A 27,529-nucleotide genomic window follows, 5' to 3' on the forward strand; every position below is an offset into this window, starting at 1 on the left:
TTGAAAATTTAACAAGCATAGCCAATACACAACTGCTGATATCATTGCAAATTTAAGTTTTTCAACATACTAATAACCGTCAAGAAAAAACTTTCCAATTCTCTATGATTTTAAAATAATATATCATATCTTATATGTTTTATATTTGTGTTAATATCATATACACACTATACACATATAAAATATATTAATACAATTTGTAATACAATTTTTATAAATCCATTATTTCAAGATTAGGATAAGAAATAATTAAACACTCACCACTATGATGCGCAGCAGCGGAATTACACAGCATGGATCTGTAAGATATAAATATATCCAAATATTAAATCAATGTCAAATTAATTGCTGCACAAACTTTAATTTTCTAATTAATCTTGCAATTAGATATTTAACAAGAAAAATGATATAACTTGCAAAACAAAATTTTTATATAAATAATCCCAATAATTCCCATAGCTTCAAACTACATAATATTTAATATTTTTTACGTATACATATATATATATATATATATATATATATATTTTAAATTTATCCCTCCGTTGTATACGTTTTTTTTCCTCTAAGGCAAGTACGTGGGTCTATCACATTTGACATTACAACACAAGTAATAAATTATAGTAAGTAAATAATTGTAAATTATTCACCCCATGGTCATTCCGCCGTTGCCTGACGCTATGCCTGACTTGCTCCTTTCTTGTCCTTCCGTAGCTGCTTTTCACGGTACTCATACACTCGCGACCACTCGCGAAACACGATTAATTCTACTCACGCAACTAAAACGCGCGATAATCGTCACTTTCGTGCGGCTCTGAACGTCAATCGTATGTGACGCGGTTGATTACGTTATTATTACTTACAAAAGCTCCGATCCGTTCGACACGATCCATGGCGTCTCACCAAATTAACGCGATGATTCTCGCACAGCGGAGAGCGCGGAACGATGTAAATTCGAAAGTCGCGCGGCAAACTTCGCGCGGTTGGAGCGCGCGCGTTTATCGACGCGACGGCCCGCGGCACTACACGACTACACTTGTTGCTCCTAGCTGTGCATCGTGCACCTTTCTCAATATTTAGTTCAAATCAAGCAAATTGCAAATAATATGTATATCATTTGCATGTTTAAATAAAGTTATATAATATTTATATAGTATTTGGTTAATGTTTAGTACGTAAATAAAAATAATATACGTTTGCAATTATTATAGTCGACAAACGAGCTTCCGGTCGCGCGTCACTAAAGCCAACTATTACGATTTTTCGTACTAAAACTCGTATGCGATCTAATAAATTGCTAAAAATGCATTATGTAGCATATGCAGCATTTGTAATAATTTACCACGTCACATGTGAGCTAGCACGAAAAATCGCAACGTACCCTTGATTTGAAGCTTTTGCGACGCTTTATCTCAGAAACAACCATATGAGCTAATCAACTTGCAACTTTTCTGTTAAGAGCAGAACTTGCGCGTACGTTTCTCTTGCGAATAATGCAAGAATCGAGCCCCATATGCCGCCGCGAGTGCCGAGCCGAGCAAGTATTGTATGTACTTTCGTAGGCGAATCAGATGGTCTAAAGTTCGCAGTGTTCGCACGCTCAGGCCGCTCAGGGGACGACGACCAGGAACCAGGAACTGCGCACTTCGTTCTTCGTTCGTTGCGCATCCGCCTTTCCCGTCTGACGTTAGCCGCGAGTTACGGCATGGCCGCCATGGCAGCTGATGCCCCGCGTTGCAGCACTTGACGTTTAATCGGAACATGTCATTTTGCAGATTTCATTTTCACAAATGGCAGACACTTTTTTCGGTTTCGATACCACGCTCGGAGTAAGTACGGATAACCCATCGCTCGATTGCGCGCGGCATCGCGGACCGATTCGTCCGAGTTCCAACGGGGCACGCAACCGTGTGAATCTTCCCCCGATAAACAGCCGCGTCGCGGCACGTCTCCTGCTCTGGAGAAACAAAACTTTTCATCCTCCGCCGTTACTCGGCGGGCCTGATCTGAAACGGCGACTCTCTCGCCGAACTTATCCTCAATTGCATCTCGTCGATACCGCTCCCTCCCCCCCCTTCCCCGGAAAATGATAAAATCCGTTCTTCGAAGCGGTCGCAGGATTACATTACGTCGTCTAACCTCATTCTTGTTTTCCTCGCCCTAAAGGTCATTAACATCGAGCGTCGCAAAATCCCGGTTGAGTTTGTCGAGAAATTTGCGCGTGTCGTCTTAATTAGTCAAGTTCCATCAATGTGAATCTGATGTTGCGTCGGAAGTATCATCGCTACAAAACATGGCTATGACCTTTGTAATTTTCTACAGCAATTCTTTCCTTTTTTTTTTTTTATCAAACATCCATGACATGGTTTCTTTTTTTTATCTGGTTTACGTTAAGTTATATTGAAATATTTTCACGTTTCCGGTAATAATTATTGTTCATTCGGTATATTAGGATAACAATCTCGAAGATGGACTGGATGGTCCATTGGAGGAAGATGAGCTTGAGGAGGAAGAGTACGATGCGCTGAATGATGAGACGTTTGGTCCCGATGCTGCTATCGGTGATTGGGAAGAAGATCATGAGAAACTTGCCGAAATTACTGAATCAAATCGCCTTCATAATCAGAGTGCAACAAATAAGAAGGTATGTTGTGTCATCGATCAAGATTTTCTTTAATTATCTTAATAAATGTTCTTTCAAATGTGTGCTCTATATTTCAAACTTGTTATATGTTGAGATTATATTGTGCAATTTGGATTTTTTAATATTAAAAATAGGTGAAGTTAGGACTTACAATTACTTGTGGAACTGTATGATTAAATGTATCACACAACAATTATCTATGATTAACAAATTCAAAGAAGGCAATCAACAAAAACGTCTTTCAATATTAACAATAGATAAACTTAATATATAAACAAATATGACTTTGCTACAGATATTTGTATTCACAAACTTTCAAGAAAAATTCGTGACAATGCTACGATTTGATCAGTTTTGTGAGTCATTGAATAAATGTAATACTTGAAAAATAATCTTGTAAATGTAACACATTTAATTAAAATTATACTTTTCCTTATTTCCTATTCTACTGTCATTACATTATCTGAATTTTTTAACAAATAGTTACACATATTACATCATGCTTTATATTTCTTACAGACTATTTCTAACATAAATATCGAGGATAATTTATCACATTTGGTATTGGATAAAGAAGGAATAGTTCCTCGACCTGGTGTGTGGGGTAGTCCTTTAAATTTATCTCCTCCGAAACCACGGTTATCTTTACCAAATGTCTGTACAGTGGAAGAGTTGGAAAGAGGGCTTATTGCAAATAGGCCGCCACCAGGTCTCAGTAAACCACAAACGCAACAACAGAAAAAGTCTGAGGGTTCACTTCTCTTTGAGGCCCTCTCTTTGAAAGAGAAACTTCAAGTCAATGGCCTACCTCCACCACGTTTTCCGCCAGGATTGGGTCTACCTGGAGCACATCCTATAGTTTTGCCCAATATAAGAGCACCACATCCTCAGTTGATGCAACACCCTAGATTATTAGGCTTAATTAGTAAGTATGTTTATTGTTATTAATTAAATATCCCATTAAGATATGTACAGATTCGTATACATATTTGCAAAATATGGATTGATAAGTTCTCGGCAAATGTTGATCTCAGAATGTTTTGGTACTTAGATATTTTTCAGTAAGGTCATGTTCTAAAATCTCCAATCACGAGAATTATGTATTATTTCTTGTATTTATATTTCTACTTTATATATCTAATCTTATTTGTTGTAATTAATACAAAATATAATTAATTATCATTTATTTATTATCATAATTAATTTGGAATTAAAAATGACTAAATTTTAAAATTAACTTTGTTGAAATATTTCTTTATATTGATATTGATTATCCTTTCATTTATCAGATCAACCTGGTAATATGTTACGTTATCCTCCTCCGCATTTAATGTTGCCACAACCAGTTCCAAGGCAAGCTCTTCATGGCTCTTATGGTTTTCCTCCTGTAAGTCGTTTTTACAGGTCATATATTATGGTTACTATAATATGTATATAATATAAAGTATTTTTACATTGTTAACACTTTTTTTATTACATTTCAGCAACTGCACCCTAATCTAGGAGGCCCGCAGTTCCTTCGGCCAGATCACATGATGCCTGCATTTCCTAATAATCAAACCAATCACCAACAACACCAACCTTATTCACATTTAGGAAATCAGAGAAATCAGAACAGATCTTACTATCATAGCGAACAACAAACTGTACATCAACCATTTTTTAAAAATAATCAATATCCTCACCGCAATCATGACAGAAATAATCAAAGACCTTATCATCATCAACATTACTCGCACAGTGTTAACGGTAATGCTTCGGGAGAATACGAACACTCAGGAAAACTTGCTATAAAACCTCATGAGAAGCAATGGTTAATTAATATTCAATTATTACAACTTAATACAATCCAACCGTACGTTGATGACCATTATTATGTCGTATTCTGTGATAAACGGAATAAGCAACATGCAAATCAAGAACAAAAAGATAAGAAACACCATAATAACAATGGATATCATAGGGATCATAGGTATGTTTTTTTTTTTATATCTAAAGCCTGTATTTCCTATAATAACACATTAATTTTTCACATTTCTACATATTTTGACGCAAGCAAATCCTGTATTTTTTATGATAACGTAACACTACAAAATATACTTTACACGAAACATGCAATAATCACTTGTTTTATTTTAATTGTGGGATTTAAGAAATTAATAACCAATGTTGATTAAAACTATTATTTATTTATTCTGTATTGTAGACATAGATTGATCGTTACTTATTTCTTCAAGATTATTTATTTACATTTTTTTTCTTACTATCCTTAATTTTTTTTACTATTCCTTTAGAGATTGGGAACCATCACCTCAAGCCCCTTCAAGATCAGCATACACGCCAGCTCAATTTGAGAATTCATTAGGCAAACTTCATTGCAGCAGTGTGACAGCACCACGTAAACTTATCGATATGGATGTCGTATCAAATAGCGATTCTCAGTCTACTTCTCAGTCCCAACAGAAAGACACTAAAAAAACACGGCAATTACTCCTTGAAATTGAGAGAGTACTATCAATATTCTAATACAATTAATAAAATAACTAATTCGGTAATGTATTCTTTATTAATAAAATGTTGTTCTTTAGCTGTATACATTGCAATTCAAACTCGAAGATCTGAGTAATCCTCTCGCTTCAATTCCGGAACCGCAACAACAACAGGAAGGGGAATCTGAAGTAAATACGACTAAAACTGAACCGGAGTTAATAAGCATGATTTTAATATGTATGCAACACGTAATACAAGATGATAAATTAGCTAGTATGCTAAGTATTCGAAAAGGAAAGGTAATTTGATGAATAAGAGATTTAAAGCTTATAATCATATTCCCAATGTCTTGTATTTATATATTTTTGTATATTTATAGACATTACTACTGCGTTTTTTACCTCACCTGAACGTGACAGAACATAGCAAGCAGTTGAGAGAATTGTGGACTGCGATATTTAAAGGATTAGCCGTAATAGGCCGTAGAGATTGTCATATATTGACAGACTTTTATTCCGAATTTCGAAGATGGCTTGATGCAGTGAAAGATTTTGATACTATATTGCGATTAGCGAGAGCATTATCCGACTCTGCTATTGTTCATCCTGTTAAAAATAATAGCTTAACTTTTGCCCTTCTGAATAAGGTTAGTTAAATGTATAATACTTACGAATCTTTCAATAAATTCATATATAGTAAGTATATTTGCAAATCACGATAATCTCTGTTATTTATCACTTGGTCTTTCAGTTTGGTGTGTCCGCAATAGCAGCGATGTTTGAGCATGCTGAACAATTGTGCGTCACAGATGATTCCCTGCCTTCTGAATGGTCAACTTTTGTAGTGACAATAGTTGAGCTAATTGGTGACTCGCCCCCCTGTGTTGCACCTTGTCAACCAATTACTGCAAACACGCTCAATAAACATCTGAATCGGATTTCCAGTTTAAAACTAGAAAGGTATACAGCGCTAGCGTGCTTGTTGACTGATGCCAATCCGTTACGATAGTCTAACGTTACACAAGTTAAATTTGAGTTTTTTTAAAGTTCGTCTTTTTTTAACGTGCGAAAACTAAATTATGCTAAAAAGGAATGATACATACAGACAAATATTTTAATATAATTACTAATGTTATTGAAACATCCATTGTGTATGATAATATTTCTAAATAGATGCCATGATTTTACAAAGTAGATTAAGTATCTGATACGGAAGATTTAAAAAAAAGAATTTATATATGTATATATATAGGTAGAAATATTGTGAACATCCTGATGCACAATGAGGTTTCTTACTCGTATACATATATAATATCATTTTTTATTGTATATTTTGTAAACATTAATCAGTTTAAGCTCATAATTGATAGCATGATACAGCCACTACAATATCAGAAAAAATAAACATCAGATAACATCAGATGTAATAGAGTTACATGTCAATAATCCTTCATGGCTTTTTTTTTAATTACGGTATATTTTGATTTCTACTCTGTGTAAGATTGGTATCTAATGTTCAACGTAAGACATTTGAAGTTATCTTAGCACATTTCATTTCCATTTAAAAATATTGTGAGATTTATGTCTTTCTTTATAAAATATATCATGTAAAATGAAACAAGTGAAACAGATAATTTCAAATGCCTTACTTCGAATTAAACTGCACATCCTATCTTCCTATTTGCTATATATTTCATACTGCTTTTAATTAATGTATTTATATTTTTAATATAATTAAAATTATAAGTTCTACTATTGGTATTTATATACTGTTGTATTGATGGATACTTAAATTATTTTGGCTATATATTATGTATCCATTTTTTATGGAGATTTCCTGTATAGAAATATAGTGATAATTTTAGATGCATTAGGAAACTTTTCCTTTATTCCTTCATGAACTCAATTTTTTTCATTAACATATTTTATTGTAAGTATAGAACGCATTAGCGTTTTTTACATTAGCAGTTTTTTTTTTTTTTAATTTATGCTGCTAACTGTATCTTTTAAAGTTTAGTTCTGCATATATTTTGCAATGTTACATGCATATGAATATAAATATGTATATGATGATATTCTTCATGAAAGGTAAGATAGGATGTGTATGTTCTTTTTTGTTCTTTTGTTTACATGAAAAGCAGAACTACGTTATTATACATAAACATTATGCATTGTTGTAAATGAAATCAATAGCGCTAGAAAAAGAAAAAAACTCGTTATCAGTGTACAGATGACTTATATTTTGGAAATAACGACAGATAATCATTTACACCGCACTGTTAAGATATAATTATGGAGATGAGAGTATACAACAATTGCATAAGTTAGTTATCAGCAGCAAAACTACAGTAGACTTTTTATAACGTTTGTATTATATATTAAGTACCAAAATTGAATTTCTATCAGTTCGGATATCAGAAGCATGTAACAACATGATCTTTAATCTAGTTATAAAAGATTACAGATTCATCAATTTAGGAAGGTGTGGTATCTCTTTCTTTTCTTATTTTTTAATATAAAATGGTTGTAGGTCAGACACAATCTTGTGATCGCGTAATAAAAGGAAGAGAGAAAGGAAGGAGATTCTATAATTGCAATGTGTTTACAGTACCGTAAGAATTTTAAAGATAATCTAAAGTGTATGAGATGACATGGCCTTTAGAGTACTAAATAAGACGATTACTTTTTATCGCAGTTTAACGACAACCTTGTTTATGTACTTTTAGCTTGTATATAGAACGATATTGCGTGAATGATGGATGCATTTTGTAATCAAATGCAGAAATATTTCGGTTTCTGCCATGTCGCATGACGTAATAATACAATTTTGCAAAAACGATTTTCGAAGTTAGAGTTTCTTGTTGCTAGTTTGTAGTCTTAACACGTGTAATAATGATTATCGACTCGAGCGGTATTTTTTAGTTGCATCGGACATTTTGTAAAGGAGAAGTTTTTAAAAACCATGGAAGCATCGCACACGCAATTTTAATTTTGTAACTCCACAATCCGAATTTAATTACAAATATTTTGTCGCGCTAGTTTTTTTATTTGTAAATCGCTTCACTGTCATTAGTTAAATCATTAAAAGTTAACGTTAAGATATTGCAGCATTTCAGTTGATTATATTTATATAACTTAAGTTACGTTGTCACATATAAACATACGTTATTTCAGTGCGATTAGCTTATATGATTTAAATAATACATATTACACAGTGTTATATGATTTTTCAATTTATGCTATTAGATATCACTATAAATACAGCTTTGGTGATTATTAATTTGATGAATTAAATGAATTACACAAAAGGCGAACCAAATGATTACTCATCTATTAACGCTTACGAATGATTTATTAATGTTCAGCTCAAAAGTCTTGCTAATTAGTGTTCTCATTATTATGTAACAAGCTGACAAAGAGAAATAAAATCTACGTTTTTACATAAGCAATGCTTATCTAAGGGATACATAATCTATCCCTTATCCGTAGACAAGAATGCATGTCTGAGAAGCCCAAAAGTTACATTACATTCTTCTTATTACGTAACTGTGGGCTCGCACTTTTGTAGGGTAAACTTAATTATAGGCGCAGCGTATTTATGAATTGTTTCAAGTATATACTAAGAAGTATAGAATTTTTAATGATTTTATGTTTAAGGGAAAAAACATTTTAGAGTACTCTTCATTTTAAATGCTTAAACTCTGCCCTATCGATTTATATGTTAAAGGGCAGATTAGGCGACTATTAATGAGTATACTATTTTCTTTTAAGGGCTACTAAAAATATGTATGTATATATTTCACAAATATATACATATATTGGTAAAGCAATATGCTCTTCTTGCTCGTTCATATTATGTAACAATAGAACTTAATTCACTCCCTCTTTTTTCCTTTTTTTTTTACCACCGTCATTCACATTAGTCGCAACAGCTCATGTATGGTGTTTGCAATTTTTTCATTTATGCCTTAAATTAACTGTTGCGAAAGCAACGTTGTTTCGATGCTATATTGCTGTTGCTAATGCACTAGTTGTACCAAAAAATTCATCGTAGCACAGCAGAACGATATAAATTAAAATCTATTCGATTTGTACAGCGAATAAAGGGATTTTATTGTCGACGAGTATATCTGTATACTTTAAAACTAACTAAGTATATATCTGTTCTAATACAGATATGAATTACACACAATATTGTATAATGAGTGATGTTTCATATTCTGTTTGTGTCATCGTCATGCAGATTAAAGCTTTTGCTAATGAAAAAAAGAGCATGCAACATGTCTTCTTGTAAAGTAGGTAAAGCGATTAGAGCAAAAAAATTGTGCGTTTGCTTTTTGTGATTAAAGATATATTTTTATAAAAACGCTATGTTCATTATGTTTAGAAACGAAACAGATGTAATGGAGTGCTATACAAAAAAAAGAAACGAGATCGTTGAATTAACTTACGAATCTTTCATAGTTTATCGTCATTACGTCTATTATGTACTTGTCGGTGATATGCCTGTATATTAAAAGAAAATTGATTGTAAATTTATAACTCTGAGAATATAATTGTAGCTATATTGTGTATGTACAGAATTGATCTAATTTGAAATCAAAGTCTTAAATAAATGTTTTGCATCCTACGTATCTTTTGTATTTCATTATAAAAAATTATCTACTGTATCATACTATTCATTTGTATCTCAAATTTTCATTACTTGAAAAATTTCTGATTTCATTTTTCATAAAACTAAAGTTGTGATTGCATTTAAAAAAAAATATGCACGCCTCGCAACAAAGCGTTTCCACAATAGGCGCTTAGTAACAAAATGTTTGACAGAAATAAAATACAGATCGTTTTTTTATGTATTTCTAATGTATAAACATTCAAATATTTCAAACGTATAATTTTTATTTTTTTTTAGAATTAATAAGTGAGATAAATAAGTTTTAAATTATATTTTTTTAATTATATGTTTTTCTGTATTTTAACACTATTTCCAATATTAAGACATTTATAATCCATAAATTATTGTGCGTAAGGGATTCCATAATTATCACATATATTAAATGTAAAAATAATGATAAAATTCATATTCAGATATAAAACAATGTGTATTTGTCTATACATATAATTGTTAATTCCAGAGTAATCTTGCCCTTATTTTTAACTTTAATCATTAGTATTTACATCTTGAATAAACCATGTTTTTCTCAGCAAATTCTCATCATTGTTGACTACTTTTTCTTCTTGTTTTTATTGATCTTTTTCTTATTCAGTCGTCTTTCCGCTCTTATTTCAGATTCCGTTTCTTTCATCTGAAATTCAAACTCGTTCTCTTCTTCGCTATCTTCTGCACTCTGCTCATCTAATTTATGTTTCACTGATTTTCTCTCAACTGGTACGTTGAACTCTTTTTCGTTCTTCGTAAGAAATTTAAGATTCTGGGATTCACGATGTTTAATGCAAGAAGCATAGAATTTGGCTATTGCTGTGCCGTCCGTTTTTATTCTATTTTCCCAATTTATAATCTTTGCCATATTTTGTAAATCTATTGCTGCTTTAGCACGCTCGGTCTCGATGTATGTTCTATTTTCTTCAATTACAGATAGAAGCTGTTTCATCTTCTTGCAATAAATTGTCACATGACATTTCTTCAGAAATTCTTTTAACTACGAAAGTATATCGATTTAATATTTTGGACACAATAAAAATAAAATAATAAAACATCTAACAATAAAAATTCTAAAAATTTTTTAAATTTAGTTTCTTTTTAAGATACCTGTATTATACAAGATATGTAGAGATCTGGGAAATATATTCTGTAACTTTCACTTGCTGCATGTTCCAATATAAGTTGATAAATAGTTTCAATAATACTATCTTTGAAGCCATTTTCTACCAATTGTGATTTCGATATCCTTAAAAGGCAATCAAAGGATATAGGTTGCATCGTAGCTTTATGCCTTTTGTTAAAATCATAAGAATCCAGTATCTAAAAAGAAAAGTTTGACACAAGATAATTGTATATCCTACGATTATAAATTATTAAGATTTGAAAATAACTGATACCTCGAGAAAGAACGGCATAATAGGTATAAAAGTTCCGGTTTCCTTAGAAATTGTTATTAACATTTTCAAACAATGGAATCGCAATGGATAATATTGTACGGTTGGATTTATTTTTATTGTTCCAATAATAATCTGTTAAATAATTTAATGTTTGTTTTTAACATAAATTGTTACATTATTTTTATTGCTTGTTTGTTTAAAGTATCTAATACCTGGACTAACGGATATATCAGCGATTCCAACTTATCTCTTGCTTTAGTTATCAATTCTGTCCAAAAGCGTAAGAAATTTATATACTGCCAATTATATACGGCCTGCAAGTTTTCCTGGAAACAAAAAATCTTGAATGTTAGTGATAAATTTTATGAAAAGTACATAATTGCTATTTAATGATTACCTTGTTCTTTAAGGTTACGGCGTTTTTTAAATCAATCGCTAATTGTCTGATATGTAAAAAGGCATGACTGTACGAAATATTGTGGTCAAGCAGATAAATTTCGACCAAAGAGTGCCTCATGAAATTTATTCTTGGTAATGTTTTGGGTGAAACAAATTTCGTATTCTGACCGTATTTCTCATACATAGTCTAAAAAAAAAGTTTAATGATGCCATTGTCCGCAAATCCTCTTTTCATCATAATATGTGGATCTCACCTCTAATAGTTTCTCAAGTACAAATTCTTTGCTGGTTGCAATATGTAAGATATTCATAAAGGCTATAACACAAACAGTTTCTTCTGCAGTTGACCATAGCTTTAATAAGATTCTTAACAATGGTTTACTTAAGGACGAGAACGATTGGGTATAAGGCAACACTTGATGAAGATGCTTAAGAAGCACTATGAGAACAGCATTATTGGATGATGCTACAGTCTGCAATAACTGTGAAACAGATGTACTTATTGATAGAATACATTATTTGAACTGCATTATATATGAAAGATAAATGAAGAATTTACATATACATACTTTAATTAAATCTGACACGTATAACTTCAAAATTTCTTGTATTTTGTTAAATCTCTTAGATTTATGTGCTTCCTGCGATTCTGGATCCAGTTTTAAATACCGTCTAAGTGCATCAGGCAAGTGTGTTATACATAATTGCATCACGCCATTAAATGCTAAACACAATTTGATAAAATTAAAATAGAATTATTTAAAAAATAATTAATGACTTAATAGCAATTAAAACTAACTTGCACTTCCTTCTACTTTATATCGCGTGGTTGTATCTCGTGATACTGCGATACTATTCAAAGCTGCATGGAAAGCTTCTACAACACGTTTAATGGTAACACTTGATCTACAAATTCAGAATAATGCATAGTTACTACTTTGCTATTCATTCAATAAAAAGTAAACGAAAGAAAACTTACTTGTCTGTTTGTATTTCTTGTTGCCAAGCTTTCAGTAATTGCATAGTGATCTTTTCACAATTATTGTCAGCTTCTTCCGATTGAGAATCACTATTATCGCTAGCAACCTAAACATTTAATAATATTGTTAAAAAGGTATTTAAAACAAAGAGTTAAAATTACATTTGTGAAAAAAATACCTTTAAATTTTCATTAGAAATGTGCCTATCATCCGAGTCCACTGAATAATTATCATCATCTCCGTCATCTGATACTTCCAAGTCCAAGAGATCTTGGTCATTTTCCTTCAGGTATTCATAAAAATCAGGATCAGTATCTTGTAATTTTATCAATGATCTTTTGTATTCTGCAGGATTTAAGTTGCTCTCGCTATCGCTGTCGCTATCAGGTCGTTTGCTGTTTTCATCATCTGCATAAAGGAATATAACAAAAGTTGGAATATGCAATCTAAAATAAAAAAGAAATCCAATCAAATATTTGAGATCATACCTGTATTTTTATCTTTTTCATCACTATCGTATATATCACTATCTGTATCACTTTCAAAATCTTGTTCAAGGAACTCTTTAGTAGTTACTTTGCTCAGATCTCTTTTCTTTTTCCCAGTAATTGCTAATTTCTGTACTTCTGGCAACTTGAGAGGCCTCTGGCTCATCTTCTTCACTTTCATTTTGAAGACAAGTTATACACTTTTGTAACCAATTCAAATAATCTAGAAGAAATTATAGATTTGGTTACATAATAAACGTGTAAACGTGAGAGACAAGATTAGCACGTGTATAACCTAAACTTTTTATTTTCAAATAGTAATTAATAATCATATATAATATAAGTTTTGCTTCTCTTACCTGCAACCTTTACTGAATTAATCATACATATGTTATAAACGTTCATAAATTTATTTTGCAATTTCCACGTGCATTTTAGGAATCTGTTTTCCACCGCCAAAGAGAAGCCATCCGTGCCGATCATGCCACATGGCCCACATGCCCACATGCCACGTGCCACGTGCGGCGCGTGCCGCGCCAGCCACGCCGACGCGAACGGCGAAAGCGGCCGAACTGGGCCGAACGTGATTCGGCCGGATTCGGTCGGATTCGGGGGCAATCGGGGGCTCGACTCGCTGCGCAGCGCGCGCGCAAGGCGCAAGTAATACGTCGCGTCGCGGTCGGTACGGTCGCGGGGCGGCGAGACGTTGCCGCTCGTGTAAGTAATTTCTTTCTCGTGAACGAAAAGAAATCCTCCGGTTACAGAGTGTATGTGTGTCGCAAGCTGAATGTACGCCGAGTATTCTGTTTCTTCTCGTGTCGACTGTAACGAGTGGGATGGCCGACATGAACGTATCACCCTCCCGCTCCTCCCGGCTGTGATTTGACGGGTCTCCTGTCTCCGGCAATGTGCCGTGAATGCCGTGATCGGTAAGTGAATTGTGCATATGAGAGAGAAATGATTCGAAGCGCGATACATCCGAATCTTTAAATAGAATTGTTGTCCCGCGTGTCGCGGTGAGACGATAACCTCGGAATTCGTGTCGCGTCTCTTGCCTCCGTTTCGATTTCTACTTCGAATGAGTGAATCGCGTGGAAAGACGCTTCGGTGAATAGCTCGAACCTCTCATTGAGAACGGGAATTAATTATCTATTGAGTGATTAAAGAGAATGATCGCGCGTTTGGCGTTCTCACTTTACTTGTCGCGATCGCGAACGATCGCGAAAGAGCTGGAGCGATCTTGCTCCAAAATCCGTACGAACGTCGAGAGTGCGAATTAACAATTGCTCAAACGTGATCCGAGACCGAGGTAGATGCCGATGGATAACCAGGAGCCAGGAGAAACGTCGCCGGGTCGCTCGCCTCGAAGTGCGAGAAAAAAATATTTGTCGAAATATAACAGTTACGTGTTTGTGAATTGAATGAAATAAATCGTGAAAGATGCAGACGCGAGACAGGCTTGGGTCGGTTTTTTTCATTATCAAATTGATCTAGAAATAATTGCAGAATATTGACATCATCGATTAAATTTCTCTCGAATTATTAATATCTGCTGAACAGTGAACACATAGATGCTAATATATGTATATTTAAAAAAATAAGACCCGTTTTCCTATTGGTTTTTCTTACATTTGCTTCGGCGCGCTCTGATTGGTTCACCGCTTCAAGTTTCAACATTTTGAGGCAATCGAGGCAAGGCAAACTCGTCATTACGTCGCGGTGGACTGCAAAGGGCAAAGCGCGTCCGAGTCGCTCCGTAGTATTTATCGTGATTTGTTAAGTTGTTACCGTCCTAAAGTGAATTTCGCGCGCGAGGACGTATCGCGAGTGTTTTCTGCAAGTGTTGAACATTGTGTGCGATCGTTATCGTGTGTCTATACGTGTACCGCGATCTCAGTGTAATACCGACAAGCCGTCTCTGTGCGCGACGCGGCATCGGGCCGGCATATGTGTGTAAACGGATTTTGACACTTTGAACCTGTTTGATGTTGAAATCCGTACAATATCGTGGCTTTAAACGCGCATCTATCCCATTTGCAACAAAAAATCCGCGTTTGGACACTGTTTATCTCAAATAATACAGTTTAGTGACGCGAATGTGCGACAGTTTCTCAAGTGAACTCCGCGCGATCGTAGCGAGCTTGCTCCAAAATGCGTATGAACGTCGAGAGTGCGAGGGAACACTACGAAACTGACAGCCCCGAGCAGCCTGAGAGGAGGAGGAGGCCTAGGAAAGGCATCAGGCGCCGGCGGAACAACATGCGGTAAATATATGTATAATTGGTTTATACATATTGTGTCTTTTATGCAGTTATCCACTTTTCAATTGGATAGTTAGTCAGAAATTAAAAATTAGAAAAAAGAAGTTTCTAAGTTAAAAATTCTATAGAAGCTTTTGTATTCAATAGACAGAGAATATATTCTTAAAAAATTACACAATTATTTCATTAAATTTGCTTAATCAACTAAAATATCAATTAGAATTCAGTGTTCGGTCATTATTTTTTGAAATATTTATTGACTGTCTCTTTGTTTTCCGTTCTGTTTGGATTTTATATTTGGATTTCTAATTTGGATTTTATATTTGTTTGTTACAGAATCATCGCAGCGACGTTGCAGAATAACTCCGCTGTTGCGCATCGTACGGTGAGTGATTACTATTTATTAATATCAATTAATATCGATTTATAAAAATTTAATTTTTACTTAAGGAAGCAAAAATTATGTACTATGCGTAAGGGATTGGGGTGATCAAAGTAGTTATGTAGGTATATTTCAATATAAAAAATAAGATTTAACAATATACATGCGTTACATGTCACGTGCGTAAATTAAGAAGTAATAAAAAATACAAATGTAATTGATATAAGACCAAATTAGATCAAAATTTTTTTTTATAAAGATTTTGTACGGAACGCGTACACTTGGCGCGTTTTTTTACCTTTTTTTAAAAAAAATTATAATAACTTATTTGAATACATGTCCGAACTACTCAGAAGATAGTCGAGATGAGAGTAAAATGAGATGAATATATGAGTTAGACAAGGACCGACAATCATCGACTATCTTCTATCAGTCTATCTGACATCTGACAAGTAGTTCGGACATGAACCATAGCACGGACACGAACCATATACCATTATCGAGCGAAACGACGTTAGTTGTGTTGCATCTTCTCAGGTAGCGCGTCGGAAAATACATCTTTAGAGAGAAAAAGATGGCCGCTCGGGTTTCTCTCTCTCCCTGATAATAATAAATTAATAAATAATAACCGCGTCGCGCGTCGCGTTTGCACTTTGCACGAATCGCGTCGACCTCGCGTTGCTCCGTGTTCCGCTGGCGTTTCTAACCTCGAAACATGGGCGATTCCGAGCAAGACCCGGGTGACCGGATCGACGGCGATAACCAGAAAAACGATAAGATGTTTACTCTGAAGAAGTGGAACGCCGTGGCCATGTGGAGCTGGGACGTGGAGTGTGACACCTGTGCAATTTGCCGAGTCCAGGTTATGGGTGAGTCTTGGTTATGTTTTCATCAGCTTCCCATGTCAGGATTCGCGAAAATTATTATTACAAAGAAAAAAAGAATTTTATTTATCGTTTTACTTACAATAATACTTCAACTTGTGCTACAATCTACTTCAACTTATGATACTGGTGATTGACCGTGTAGTACGAATAGTGCACTGATTGTGAGAGAACTTGAAGAACTGTTGCCGCAGTTCGAGAGATTTCCCCTTTATAAAGCCAAAAATGATCAAAAATATTGTTTTTCTGGTTTATCCAGGAAACTTATTCTAAGATTTTTCTGGGGTGTATGTATAATCTTATCCTAGTTATCTTAAGAACATATATTCCTAAATTAAATATGTGGGCAATGATCACCCCCGCTACCGTATCCATCGTTACAGAAATGTTGCATTTTGTTGATTATAATCGTCACGCTGACATTCGCGCAATGAAAATTAATTTATACCTATTTATTCCAAAATGCAACGTATTCGACGTTTTGTATCCCAATAAGCAAACGGTACGCTAGCAACTGCCAGCAGGATATCGCAGCAGATTAGCTGTGTTAGGGCATTAAGCTTTGTCTACTAGAGTCTGCCGACATGATCCGATAGTAAATTGTCAGTATAAACTAGCAGAATATGACATTTTATAACCATTTAAATGGAATAAGCGATTAGGAAACGATTAGGATAAGATACTGCTGGATTTTTGTAGGTGACGTGCCATCATATTCTGTTAACAGATTGTGTTACATTTCTACTGGCATTCTAGCGGTGGAATTTACAGCAGACACTTTGCAAGATTTATTTTTGGCAGATTAGACTACGGGACGTTGATTCCCAATCTCTATTTATTTACTCGTAATGCACAGTGTCTAGGCAGTTTAAGTTGTATTGTTTCTTATAACTTTAAATGTACGTGTCATCCTGTCATCAATATAAGATACATAAAGTCTCGTTATACTCATCATTACTTATTTATTACAACAATAATTTGAAACAGTAGATTGTTTACTTTTTGATTGAGAATCAGAGAATCATATCAAAGATTATGATTATTAAATGTCTTGCAGATTTTGTTAATTGATGACTTTTAAAATGGGAATTGGAAATTGCTGAATATAAAAATGTCTTAATATCTAAAAAGATATTTTGCGTTCTACATTAAGCAGGTTTATATTTTTAATAATGGGGTGTATAGAATGTTACAAAATTTGGATTAAGACACTGCTGTAGGAACTTTCATGAATGATTATGTAAAAAAAGCCATCGTGATTTTTTTACTTTAAAAGATACTTTTTGAAACATATACTTACATCAGCATTGGCTAATTACAGGCTAAACGGTTAAACGATCATCTGGTCATGAATTGCAGGTAGTGTTAATGATCATATTGCCGTCAATACATGTACACAAATTCATAATCAATATTTTTACATATTTTTTCTATATTTTATATAATAAATATTTTATATTTATTTATTTTTAATAGGTTGTGAGGGGGTATGTTTTTATTACACAATAATAGACAATGTATAATATGAACACAATATGTGCTTCAATAATTAACACGATCTGAAGATAGATCATAAGTCATAAGACATGAACTGTTTAATCGTTGCTTGTAATAGGCCAATCTTCATATTCTAAAAACTACTGCTTGAAACGAAAACTAACTTTTATTTAGATTTCGTTTTTCGAGAACTTCTCTATCGCATTTGGATTTGTGAATTTCATATATTCTATATATTATGTAGCATTATAATTTTCAAATCTTGTTCTTACTTAATTAGTGTTCGTAATTACGCGTAATTGTTAACGTTATTATATAAAAATATCGCAAGGAGAGGGTAAAAAATTAAAGCAAGAATTTTACATAAACATATCATTTTATGTATAGATAGTCTTAAAATTATACCACATAATAACTTACAGATTACTCGTAAACTTAACATGAGTATTAAATTATCAAAAATATTCCGCCATCTTCATTGTGCTTTGGCAAATAGCTTATGAATAAGCGGCAGGTATTACTTATAATAGCAACAAATATAAACAGTAAATATGAGAAACGAAGAAATGCCGTGATTGGTCGTTGTACTACGAAGGAGAGTAATAATGTACTCAATTCTCGTATAAAACGAGGTATTGTGCACTTATTGCTTTATATAATATTAGAACATATTCGTACATTGAACCTTGCACAATCGCAAAGGAATGATTTTTTGTTCGAACGGTATTTCATTTACAATGTCAAAATGAGATTCCGCGCGCTGTAAACAATGCCTACCGTGACACTGTTTAACACGCGAGCGAGAAAAGAAACTACGCGAGAAACGTTCCGCATGACGTTATATCGTTTTTACACTTCTATCTACACAAACAAAATTCGCTACTAACGGAATTCTTCGACTCGGACGCACGCAACTACAAGCACACTCTGACTTATAACAACGGATACTCACGTGTTTTAACGTGTTTTCTAACGCGTTCGTCAGTTATTAAATTATGATATGCATTTAGTTTGTACTGTGCCAAACACACTGTGAGTGCAGCCGGTCGCGCGTAGTAAATCCGAATAAATAACAAAAATATATAATTTACATATTAACATTGGATACAACTTATTAAACATCACATTTCATACAGGCAATACAGACGTTTAAAAGACATCAAAGTACTATGTCCTTTAAACGTCTAAAATCTCTTCTCAAATGTCGTCTAAAAATAAATTTCGTAAATTCAATTTTTATTTATTTTATTTTTTTAACTCTTTTGTTATAAAAACTACGTAGAATGTTAATGTACATATAATTCTATTTATAATCTCATATGATAAATTGTTCATAAAAATATACAATAAATATGTATCAATAATTTAAGTAAAACGTATACAAATAATTCCTTTGTATATAATAAATCTCATATATAACAATATGCCAACGAATTGTTCTTTCATTAAATTACTCGACCGAGAACACTCATCAGGTGCCCGACGCAGTTTTACCCTAACTTTCGAACATAGGCGATTCGACTATTTTCTACATTTGTCTGAGGCTTTCCTCCAACGTTACTCTTACGTAACTTTCTAAGAACTTTATCTCAACTTTACGACTACGCTCCCACTTTTCCTAATCCCTCGCTTTAGACTCTTTAGAGAATAAAAATATATATCTGCCATATATCATAACGCTTAAATTATCGTTTGACTTGTACGTACATTTAAAATCACATCCCACATTGATACAGCCGTCCGATACCAAGCATCATTTGTTTAATACGAAGATTACGATAATACGCGATCATGTACTGTTAGAATCATATCGTCCCACTTACGCTCAATTTCTTCAACGCTTATTAACAACAATCGTAGTTCAATTGTCCCCCTCTGTCCCTTTCTAAATTTTGTCTGAAAAGAAGAAAGAGGCAATAGAAAAATAATTATATTCACGATTGAAATTAACAACGACGATCTTCGGACGTGGATACATAATATCACTGTGGCGCAAATCTTCGACTATTTACAATTTATAGTACAAACTAGACGAGAACGCGGTTGATCTTAAAATTTATTGTCGCGTGGGAAATTCGCCCCTGTTCGAAAGACCGGCTTCTTGGTCGGTGTATAATATATATATAATATATAAGTACATAACATATTAGACGTGCTTCTCAAATTCAAAGTGCACGTGGCGGATTAATTGTATCGCACATAACTATATGCGATACCACAGCCCCACGCAAATTGCGTCGTTTCACGTGCGTTATAAAAAAGAAGGAACGCGCGCTCGCGCGCGCGACTAGCGTTGACCTACGCGTATGCCGTATACGTATCTCTAACGATAGTATTGTCCGCTATATTCTAATAGAGCAATGTCAACTTGAGGTAGGCCCTGAAGGACTGTCGGAAGTAATAAAAACAATTACAACTACACACCTAGTCAACAGCTGATAGTCACATATCGCGTCATTTCCACGGTGGGAAAGCGTAACACGTTTACATCCCACGAAGCTAATTAATTGCCTCGCAGATACTCGACAAGGTTGGCACTAACTCGCTAACTCTGATCCTCGCATCGGACATGAGTCAAGTCAAATCGAAATTTTACGAAGCTAATTGAAGAAGCGAATGAACGAGGATGATGTATTTTTTTATATTATAAAGTTATCAGTGCTTTGGAAGTACAGTTGAGTTGGAATTATCTCGATCAACTTTTTTACAATTAATTTTAAGAGATAGCTATTACGCTGAAATTTTTTACTGATAGACTCTTCTTCCAATTGCCTCTTCAACTCGTTTTAAAGAGATGTGAATCTTGTGAGAAGCGCTTTTGTCCATGTATCTATTTCTATACTATTCAGATCTACAATCTTCCATTCTTTATCGGTTATCTCCGAATCGCTCTCGCTCAAACTTCGTTATAACAAGCAGACTTTGCGAAATCGAGCCGAAGCTCGGAAATAAGAACAAGGAAAAGTCAAGAAGGAAGAACAGATGCGCTTCTCTTTACATAGAGAGAAGTATAACCTTCGAACTTGACTTCCCTTTAAGGGAAAGCATACCTATAAGGAAATCTATACCTTAGAGGAACACCGTAAGGAGTGCTATTCCTTACTCGAACGAGCTTCTTTGTCGACACGAATCGCGATCGAAAGTTCAGCAGCTAGCACGACATCGGCGTCGGTTTCATATTGGCGACCGCGCTCATTCGTCTAGTCGGACCTCTAAATCCCTTCTCGATTTCTTCGAGCGACCTGCCGCGGGTCTCCGGCACGCTGACGATCACGAAAACGAGACCTACCACGACGATAATGCCGAACAGCCAGAAGGTACCGTGCGCACCGATCACCGCTATGACGTCCTCGAAGGTTTTCGTCACGATGAAGGTGCACATCCAGTTGAAGCTAGTTGCGATACTTGCGGCGGAGCCGCGGATCTGGGCGGGTAGGATCTCGCCCATCATCAGCCAAGGAATGGGCCCGAAGCCCAGCGAGAAGCCTATTACGTACACGATCAGACTGACCAGCGGCAGCCAGCCGAAGGCCGTCACGTCTACGTCCAACGATTTCACGTAAAAGAATCCGCCGAGAGAGAAGAGAGTCAGGGCCATCATCACGGCGCTTATGTACAGCAGCATCTTTCTGCCCAGCTTGTCGATCACAGACGCGGCGACGAAAGTGGATATAAAGTTCACTATGCCGATGATTATGGTCGAGAGATTCTTGTCGATTGTGCTACCAGCGTCCTGAAAAGAAAACGTTGTTCGTTGATTATTACACGCTGATTTATATCTCTCCAAATTTAGAGATTTATTTGACCATCATTTCATTTTCATGATTTGATTGAGAATTATATGTTTAAACATTATTGAATTTTGAACTCGCGAATCAATAGAGAAAGTTGATGTACGTACCTGGAAGATCTGCACCGTATAGAATATCACCGCGTTGATACCGGACATTTGTTGGAACAACATCAACCCCAAAGAAATGAGGAGAGGATTGAGGTGCTTACTCTTCAACAACTCCGAGATCGTGCTTTGAGAACCGTTTTTCTCGCTATCGAGGTATTCCTGATGCATTTTCTCGATCAGAGACAATTCGTCCGTTATATCTGCATCTTTACCGCGGAGCCATTGAAGAGACTTGCGGGACATCTTTGTTTTTCCCTTAGAGATATACCATCTTGGCGTCTCCGGAATTACAAACATCAAAATCAAGAATGGTAGCGGTAAAATCGCTCCTACTAGCGCCAGATTTCTCCAATCCAGATACATGCCTGCTATGAAGCACAGTAATATTCCTGCGCATCGAATATAAAACTTTTATGAGTTTGTGAGACATAATTTATAAAGAATAAAGTATAAAATATATAAGAATAAGTATAGAATATATGTTCTTATATTTAAATGTTCAACAAGTTGAATATTTAAATATTATATTAATTTCTTTATCAGACAAATGAGAAACAAATAGCATATTTAATATTTATCTATATTGATATTTATTGATAACATTTTAAAAAATAAACGCGTGTAAATAAATTGTAAAGCTTTCAATTCTATGAGAAAATAGATATCAAATTCAGGCATTATGAAGAAGTTTTAGGAACGTACATTTAAATCGACGATAGAATTAAACTATAATTATATAAAACTTGCGTTTTACTTACCGGTGTTACCAAAAGCGGTCGGCATTAAACCAAGAGTACCACGCACTTCTGCCTGTATCGTTTCGCCTAAATACACAGGCAACGCTAAAGATGCAATACCTACAGCGAAGCCGCTTATCGCGCGCCCAGCCAATACCATCGGGACATTCTCAGCCATCGCAATTAAGACCCACGCTGTAATAAATATCACGTCATCGTATAACATGGTCTACTACTTATGTGCAATGCAAGAATTCGGAATATAAGGGAAACTATATAACCAATTTAAATAATTTGATGGAAGATGTGACAGAGCTTATATAACGTTACTTGTTACGATAGTTCGTTCATTATATCTTGCATATATACATATCTCAACACATTAAATCTCATTACGTAAAATTTTTCTTGCGCTGTGCATATGCTTCGATAAACTTACCTCCAATAAATGGGAGCGCTGTGGCAAGTATCGTCTTTTTCCTTCCTATATATTCGATGAGCGGCCCTCCAGCAATGCCACCGACAAGCGCACTCAGTGGCATAAGTGACCCAATCCACATGCTCTGTAACATAAAATTTAGAATATAATCATATATACCTAATCTAAAAGCTCCAAACGAATTTTTAGAAAGATTTTGATAGGTGCTTACTGCAAGTCTCTAATTGTCAATTAATTAATTAATTAATTAATTAATCAACAGAATATCAAATTAAATATCTATTAAAGATTAGTTTATTTGAAATTAACTACACAACATTCTACACATATATGTATGTATGGTAAGCGATGCAGAAGTTTAATAAATATCGGCCCGAATATATTATATAACGCCTTAAACTTTTAATATAAATAAAATTTTGGGGGGATTTAAAATATTCTGTATACTCGGTAACTATTAAAATTGCTATGGTTATGTACAGAAGCGACTCGGGATAGGATTGAAAAAAATGTAGGTCGATTGTATATTATGCAGCGCGTATCGACATCTCTCGATTGTTTTAAATTCATCGTTCGAATAGCAAGTCCTATACTGAAGCAATACTGACGTAGTTTTACTCATCACAGGTCCTTCGAATACAAATAAGGTCGAGAAGCCGCAAAAATGTCAAGGAAAACAATTGCGAAGGGCGACCATCGATCATTTTCGTTGCTCATTCGTGGTCGTGCGTTTTAATTAAGTTACCGCAGCGCAAAAACGGGTTACGAAATCTTTGTCACGATTGATCGAGTCACTAAGCGCAAAATAATTACTGCAATAATTGCTGTTAGAAAATAATCGGTGTAATAGATAGCTGGCAGTGTTCTTAGTACGATGGCTTTTAACGAAACATTATTTTCTCAAACCTAATTAATTATTAGAATATCTTATATACTTGCATTATTTATTTATAGTTTAATAAAAAACAAAACATTTAGAAAAAATATTTTAGGAGCGTTACAAAAATATATTTGCATAATCAGCAGCTATCCTATTCTGTCTCTATCGGCAGAGACAAAAGTATATTCTGGATTGAGGATTAAACTCAAATCTTATATAATATCTTTCGGAGTAGGTATATCGTAAAATATTATCGCATAGAGAATGCATTAATAAAAGCATTTCGCTCAGGATAATTTAAATGCAAAAGCATATAGTTGTTTATGATGAAAAAATGATCATTTTCAAATATAATATAATATACATTATATAAACGATTTTATTTTATTATATTTTAGCATATTAAAAAACAAAAAGATATTGAACACGTAATAATTTTGTTCCCTTTTGCTCTGAAATATATTAACGCTAAGTTTCCTGAGATACATATGTCCTACATCGCGGCTCGTCGGAAGCTCGAACGCTCGCTTTTGCGGAAGCGTCTTATTCAGCACACTCGCTTGCATATCTGGAATCAATTTCCGACATTGTCATGATGTTGAGGCCTTACGACAGAGCCGGCGTGTCCGGCAAAATGGCCAATCGCGTTCGCGGCCACTGAGGCACGACGGCTCCTTCGCCAATACGATCGCAATCAGGTCATCGTGCCCCTGACCAGGCACCAATGACGCACTTGAGGTTAAACCTTTTAATTATCCATTGACCCTTCGAATAACGAAGGTCGTACCTTTTTATACGCACGCGTATCATCGCGATAATTTACAAGTGACGCGCGTTACGTCGTTCGTCATCGGCGCTTAGCTTCGACTTCCACTTCACATTGATCCACAACGTGTCGCTCGTAAACAATTCCGTCGGATTTTTCCTTGACATCGTGAATTTAATTTAATTTAATTTAATGTCTTTAAACGGGCGTAGAAACGCGCGCTATCGTAATATCTGTTTGCGATCTAGACATAAACGAAAATGATGTCACGAATACTTGTTTGGCATTCTCTAGTAGCATCAAACAATAAGATATAAGATGGTAAAATTATTTTTTTAATAAATAAAACGTTCACGTAGATAGAGAACATAGCTACTGATCAGAATACAAATAAATATCAAGTTTGCAGAAAATACGAGTTATACGAATATGTAGGTATTACGCTAAACGAATAATGAGTATAATTGGCGGTAGATGTTCAAGGAGCCGTGTCCGATTCCCACAATCGTCCACTTCCGACAAAATCGGATCCTTCGTATTCACTTCACGGTCGAGCGTTCGGAGAGATTGCGATTTTATTCTGAGCACTTTTATGAAAACGTTTGTCGGAGATTGCGTTTTCTTACGTAGCTTTCGCAAACTTGGCGAATTTTACATACAATTCTAGATACATGAAATACAAAGTATGTGCCCGATAAGATGCGTGATTTGTCTTTCTGTACGATAAATTCTCAACACGTTCGGATAGGAGTTAAGGACGGTTCGGATTATTTAAAAAATATCAATTGCTGGACTTACCATCTGTTTGGTGACTTCGAATCCGGCCGTGGTGTTATCGCGCATGGATACCAGCGCTGGCGATGTGTAGGAAGACGCATAGCCGACCTGCATCGAGCCTAACGATACCGATAATGCAGCCAATATCTGTAAATAAATTATAAACAGCATGAAAAATGTATGAAAGCCTGAACGTGAGCTTTGACTCTTTAGGCGTACTTAATAAGATGAGAAATCTCTTTAAATTACAGGGGAATTACTAAATATAATCGGAATAAATTCAATCGGTAAGGCAGATTGTCAACAGATGACAGAATAAATATTATAGTCATAAATCTTTTCTTGTAAAGAAAAAACAATCACATAATCGCTAATCAAAATTGTGAAGATTCACGTGCGCTTTTTTAATATATGGATTATATATATCAAGTATATATTTTCTTTGTACATGCAATTTGTACATGTTTATATAGAATCTATTGAGAAACCAAAGAGAGATCAATGCAATAATTTAATTGATATTTGATCAATTGTCACGATTTGCGTCATAGAAATTATGTCGAAAACGATTGCGACATTCGCATGGAAAATATCCTGTTATTTTCGCAATTTTTATATGTATATTAACGTATGGATCTTTATTTAGGATTATTTGTAGTATATGGAATTTTAAGGATGACTAGTAAAAATTGCAGTGCAACCAGCAAATAAATAATTATAATTCTTGAAAAAAAAAAATATTAATTAGATTTGTTTGACTGTACAGTAGCACAGTTCTCGAGAAAAGTAATTTTCAATATAAAAGAAACGTGCGTTTTTATTATAACATTGTAGTTTTTAAATAACAATTGCAGAGTAAAAATATTATCGCTACAAGTTCTAGAAGCATGACGATGTATTCAAGATTGTTATAATTTAGTTTCAAAAAATTTTTTAAATTAAAACGCTATTAATAATGAATCTCACAATAGGTCCGTAAAGTTACGTAAACAAATTTTAACATTACATATTAACATTTGTCAATTTTAGTCCGAGAATTCAAGATTATTCTTGAAAATTATGTAGAATATTATTATGTATTTTGTACTTATTTTTCCACGAAAAATCTCTCTCTCACTGTCTATTCAGTTATCTACGGGACATTTTGTGCGAAATATCTCTTCTTGCCCTCCAAAGAAATTTAAAAAATATCCAGAGAAGTAAAAATAAAGACAAACGAAAAATTTCGGTCTAAATTAGCTTTTTACCTGAGTGATCGTGCATTTTGCTACCGGCGAATTTACCGGCAGCTCGATGTCTACATAAGTGTCCGCTCGCAGAAGAATCTTCATGATCACGGATAGATCGAATCTATTGTGATACTATCTCGTAATCTCGATTATGAACGCGATTTTTCGACGAAGGTGATTTCGGGACCAGTTTAACGAATCGCTGTTCGAGAGAGATAACCAGCAATGTTCTCCAATTACAACGCGACGATCATCGTCGCGTTTCACGATGGAAACCGGAATCGGAGCGAAAAATTGGATTATTCCGAACACCCGCGATAGGATAAACTGACAATAAGCGGATTTATTCGGATCAGAAATCTATCCGATAGCAGGTCGATTCCGAAAGTCTTGGAAACTCCGCGTTCTCGTATCAGAGTTGTAAAGTAGTCTCGATAAACGCGTTACAGAAAGAAAAAATCGGATAACCGAACTTTGACCCTTCGAGGATCCCGACTCGAGATCGGGATGGAAGATGAGAAAACTCACTCTTGCGCGCGGGGACTATCTGTTATAGAGATCGATATTTCCGATCGGATTCCGATATTGATCTGACTTAATCGACGATCAACGAACTGAGTATCGATCGCGCACTGACGCGAATGGAAGTTTTCGATGTCACAGTATAATACAAGCTATTGACACTTGTGGAACGCGCCGGGTGAACTTATATAGAG

General features: G+C 34.6%; 4 protein-coding genes across 7 annotated transcripts in view; 2 read left to right on the forward strand and 2 right to left on the reverse strand.

The window, feature by feature from the left end:
• The first annotated feature begins 1,790 nt into the window (after positions 1–1,790).
• On the forward strand, positions 1,791–8,578 carry LOC112460950 (protein PAT1 homolog 1). Of its 2 annotated transcripts, none has more exons than XM_025025917.1 (9): positions 1,791–1,829; positions 2,453–2,644; positions 3,164–3,569; positions 3,934–4,031; positions 4,129–4,616; positions 4,939–5,152; positions 5,233–5,433; positions 5,514–5,780; positions 5,885–8,578. In XM_025025917.1, the coding sequence occupies exons 1-9, from the start codon at positions 1,791–1,793 to the stop codon at positions 6,140–6,142; spliced, it is 2,163 nt and encodes a 720-aa protein (XP_024881685.1). In that variant the 3' UTR covers positions 6,143–8,578. The 2 variants fall into 2 exon arrangements, with proteins under 2 accessions (XP_024881685.1, XP_024881686.1); XM_025025918.1 differs by lacking the exon at positions 1,791–1,829 and adding an exon at positions 1,931–2,308.
• A 1,638-nt stretch (positions 8,579–10,216) lies between these two features.
• On the reverse strand, positions 10,217–13,540 carry LOC112460915 (nucleolar complex protein 2 homolog). The gene is given in 13 exon segments (XM_025025856.1): positions 10,217–10,361; positions 10,364–10,793; positions 10,904–11,116; positions 11,194–11,325; positions 11,406–11,519; positions 11,591–11,779; positions 11,847–12,074; positions 12,162–12,316; positions 12,392–12,498; positions 12,572–12,678; positions 12,751–12,980; positions 13,061–13,283; positions 13,420–13,540. Coding segments are annotated over 12 exon segments (2,154 nt in total). The 5' UTR covers positions 13,242–13,283; positions 13,420–13,540; the 3' UTR covers positions 10,217–10,293.
• Positions 13,541–16,337: 2,797 nt separating this feature from the next.
• The window catches only part of LOC112460944 (RING-box protein 2), a 45,337-nt gene continuing 34,145 nt past the window's right edge, over positions 16,338–27,529 (forward strand). Inside the window, exon 1 of the mRNA XM_025025909.1 lies at positions 16,338–16,572. Within this exon, the coding sequence (XP_024881677.1) occupies positions 16,419–16,572 (154 nt within the window). The 5' untranslated portion in view covers positions 16,338–16,418. The remainder of the gene's footprint in view (positions 16,573–27,529) is intronic.
• Positions 19,434–27,529, reverse strand: part of LOC112460943 (facilitated trehalose transporter Tret1-like) — a 31,931-nt gene continuing 23,835 nt past the window's right edge. The window contains exons 1-6 of one of the 3 annotated variants that reach the window (XM_025025908.1): positions 26,832–27,483; positions 25,606–25,731; positions 23,162–23,285; positions 22,744–22,917; positions 21,986–22,374; positions 19,434–21,817 (exon numbers count right to left, since the gene is read on the reverse strand). In XM_025025908.1, coding sequence (XP_024881676.1) covers positions 21,236–21,817; positions 21,986–22,374; positions 22,744–22,917; positions 23,162–23,285; positions 25,606–25,731; positions 26,832–26,915 — 1,479 coding nt within the window. In that variant the 5' untranslated portion in view covers positions 26,916–27,483 and the 3' untranslated portion in view covers positions 19,434–21,235. Of the gene's footprint in view, positions 21,818–21,985; positions 22,375–22,743; positions 22,918–23,161; positions 23,286–25,605; positions 25,732–26,831; positions 27,484–27,529 lie in introns of those variants that run through there. The other 2 variants (XM_025025907.1, XM_025025906.1) reach the window with 2 other exon arrangements.

The sequence above is a fragment of the Temnothorax curvispinosus genome, unplaced genomic scaffold, assembly GCF_003070985.1.
Source record: "Temnothorax curvispinosus isolate PA1 unplaced genomic scaffold, ASM307098v1 QBEX01010932.1, whole genome shotgun sequence".
Classification (NCBI taxonomy): Eukaryota; Metazoa; Arthropoda; class Insecta; order Hymenoptera; family Formicidae; genus Temnothorax; species Temnothorax curvispinosus.

What these genes read in the sequence shown, in the direction of transcription:
- LOC112460950 (XM_025025917.1), top strand. Translation starts at nt 1,791, where the DNA reads ATGGCAGACACTTTTTTCGGTTTCGATACCACGCTCGGA. An exon ending in TAAGTATTCGAAAAGGAAAG is followed by an intron (nt 5,434 to 5,513) that starts GTAATTTGATGA and finishes GTATATTTATAG; the next exon opens with ACATTACTACTGCGTTTTTT. An exon ending in CTTTTGCCCTTCTGAATAAG is followed by an intron (nt 5,781 to 5,884) that starts GTTAGTTAAATG and finishes TTGGTCTTTCAG; the next exon opens with TTTGGTGTGTCCGCAATAGC.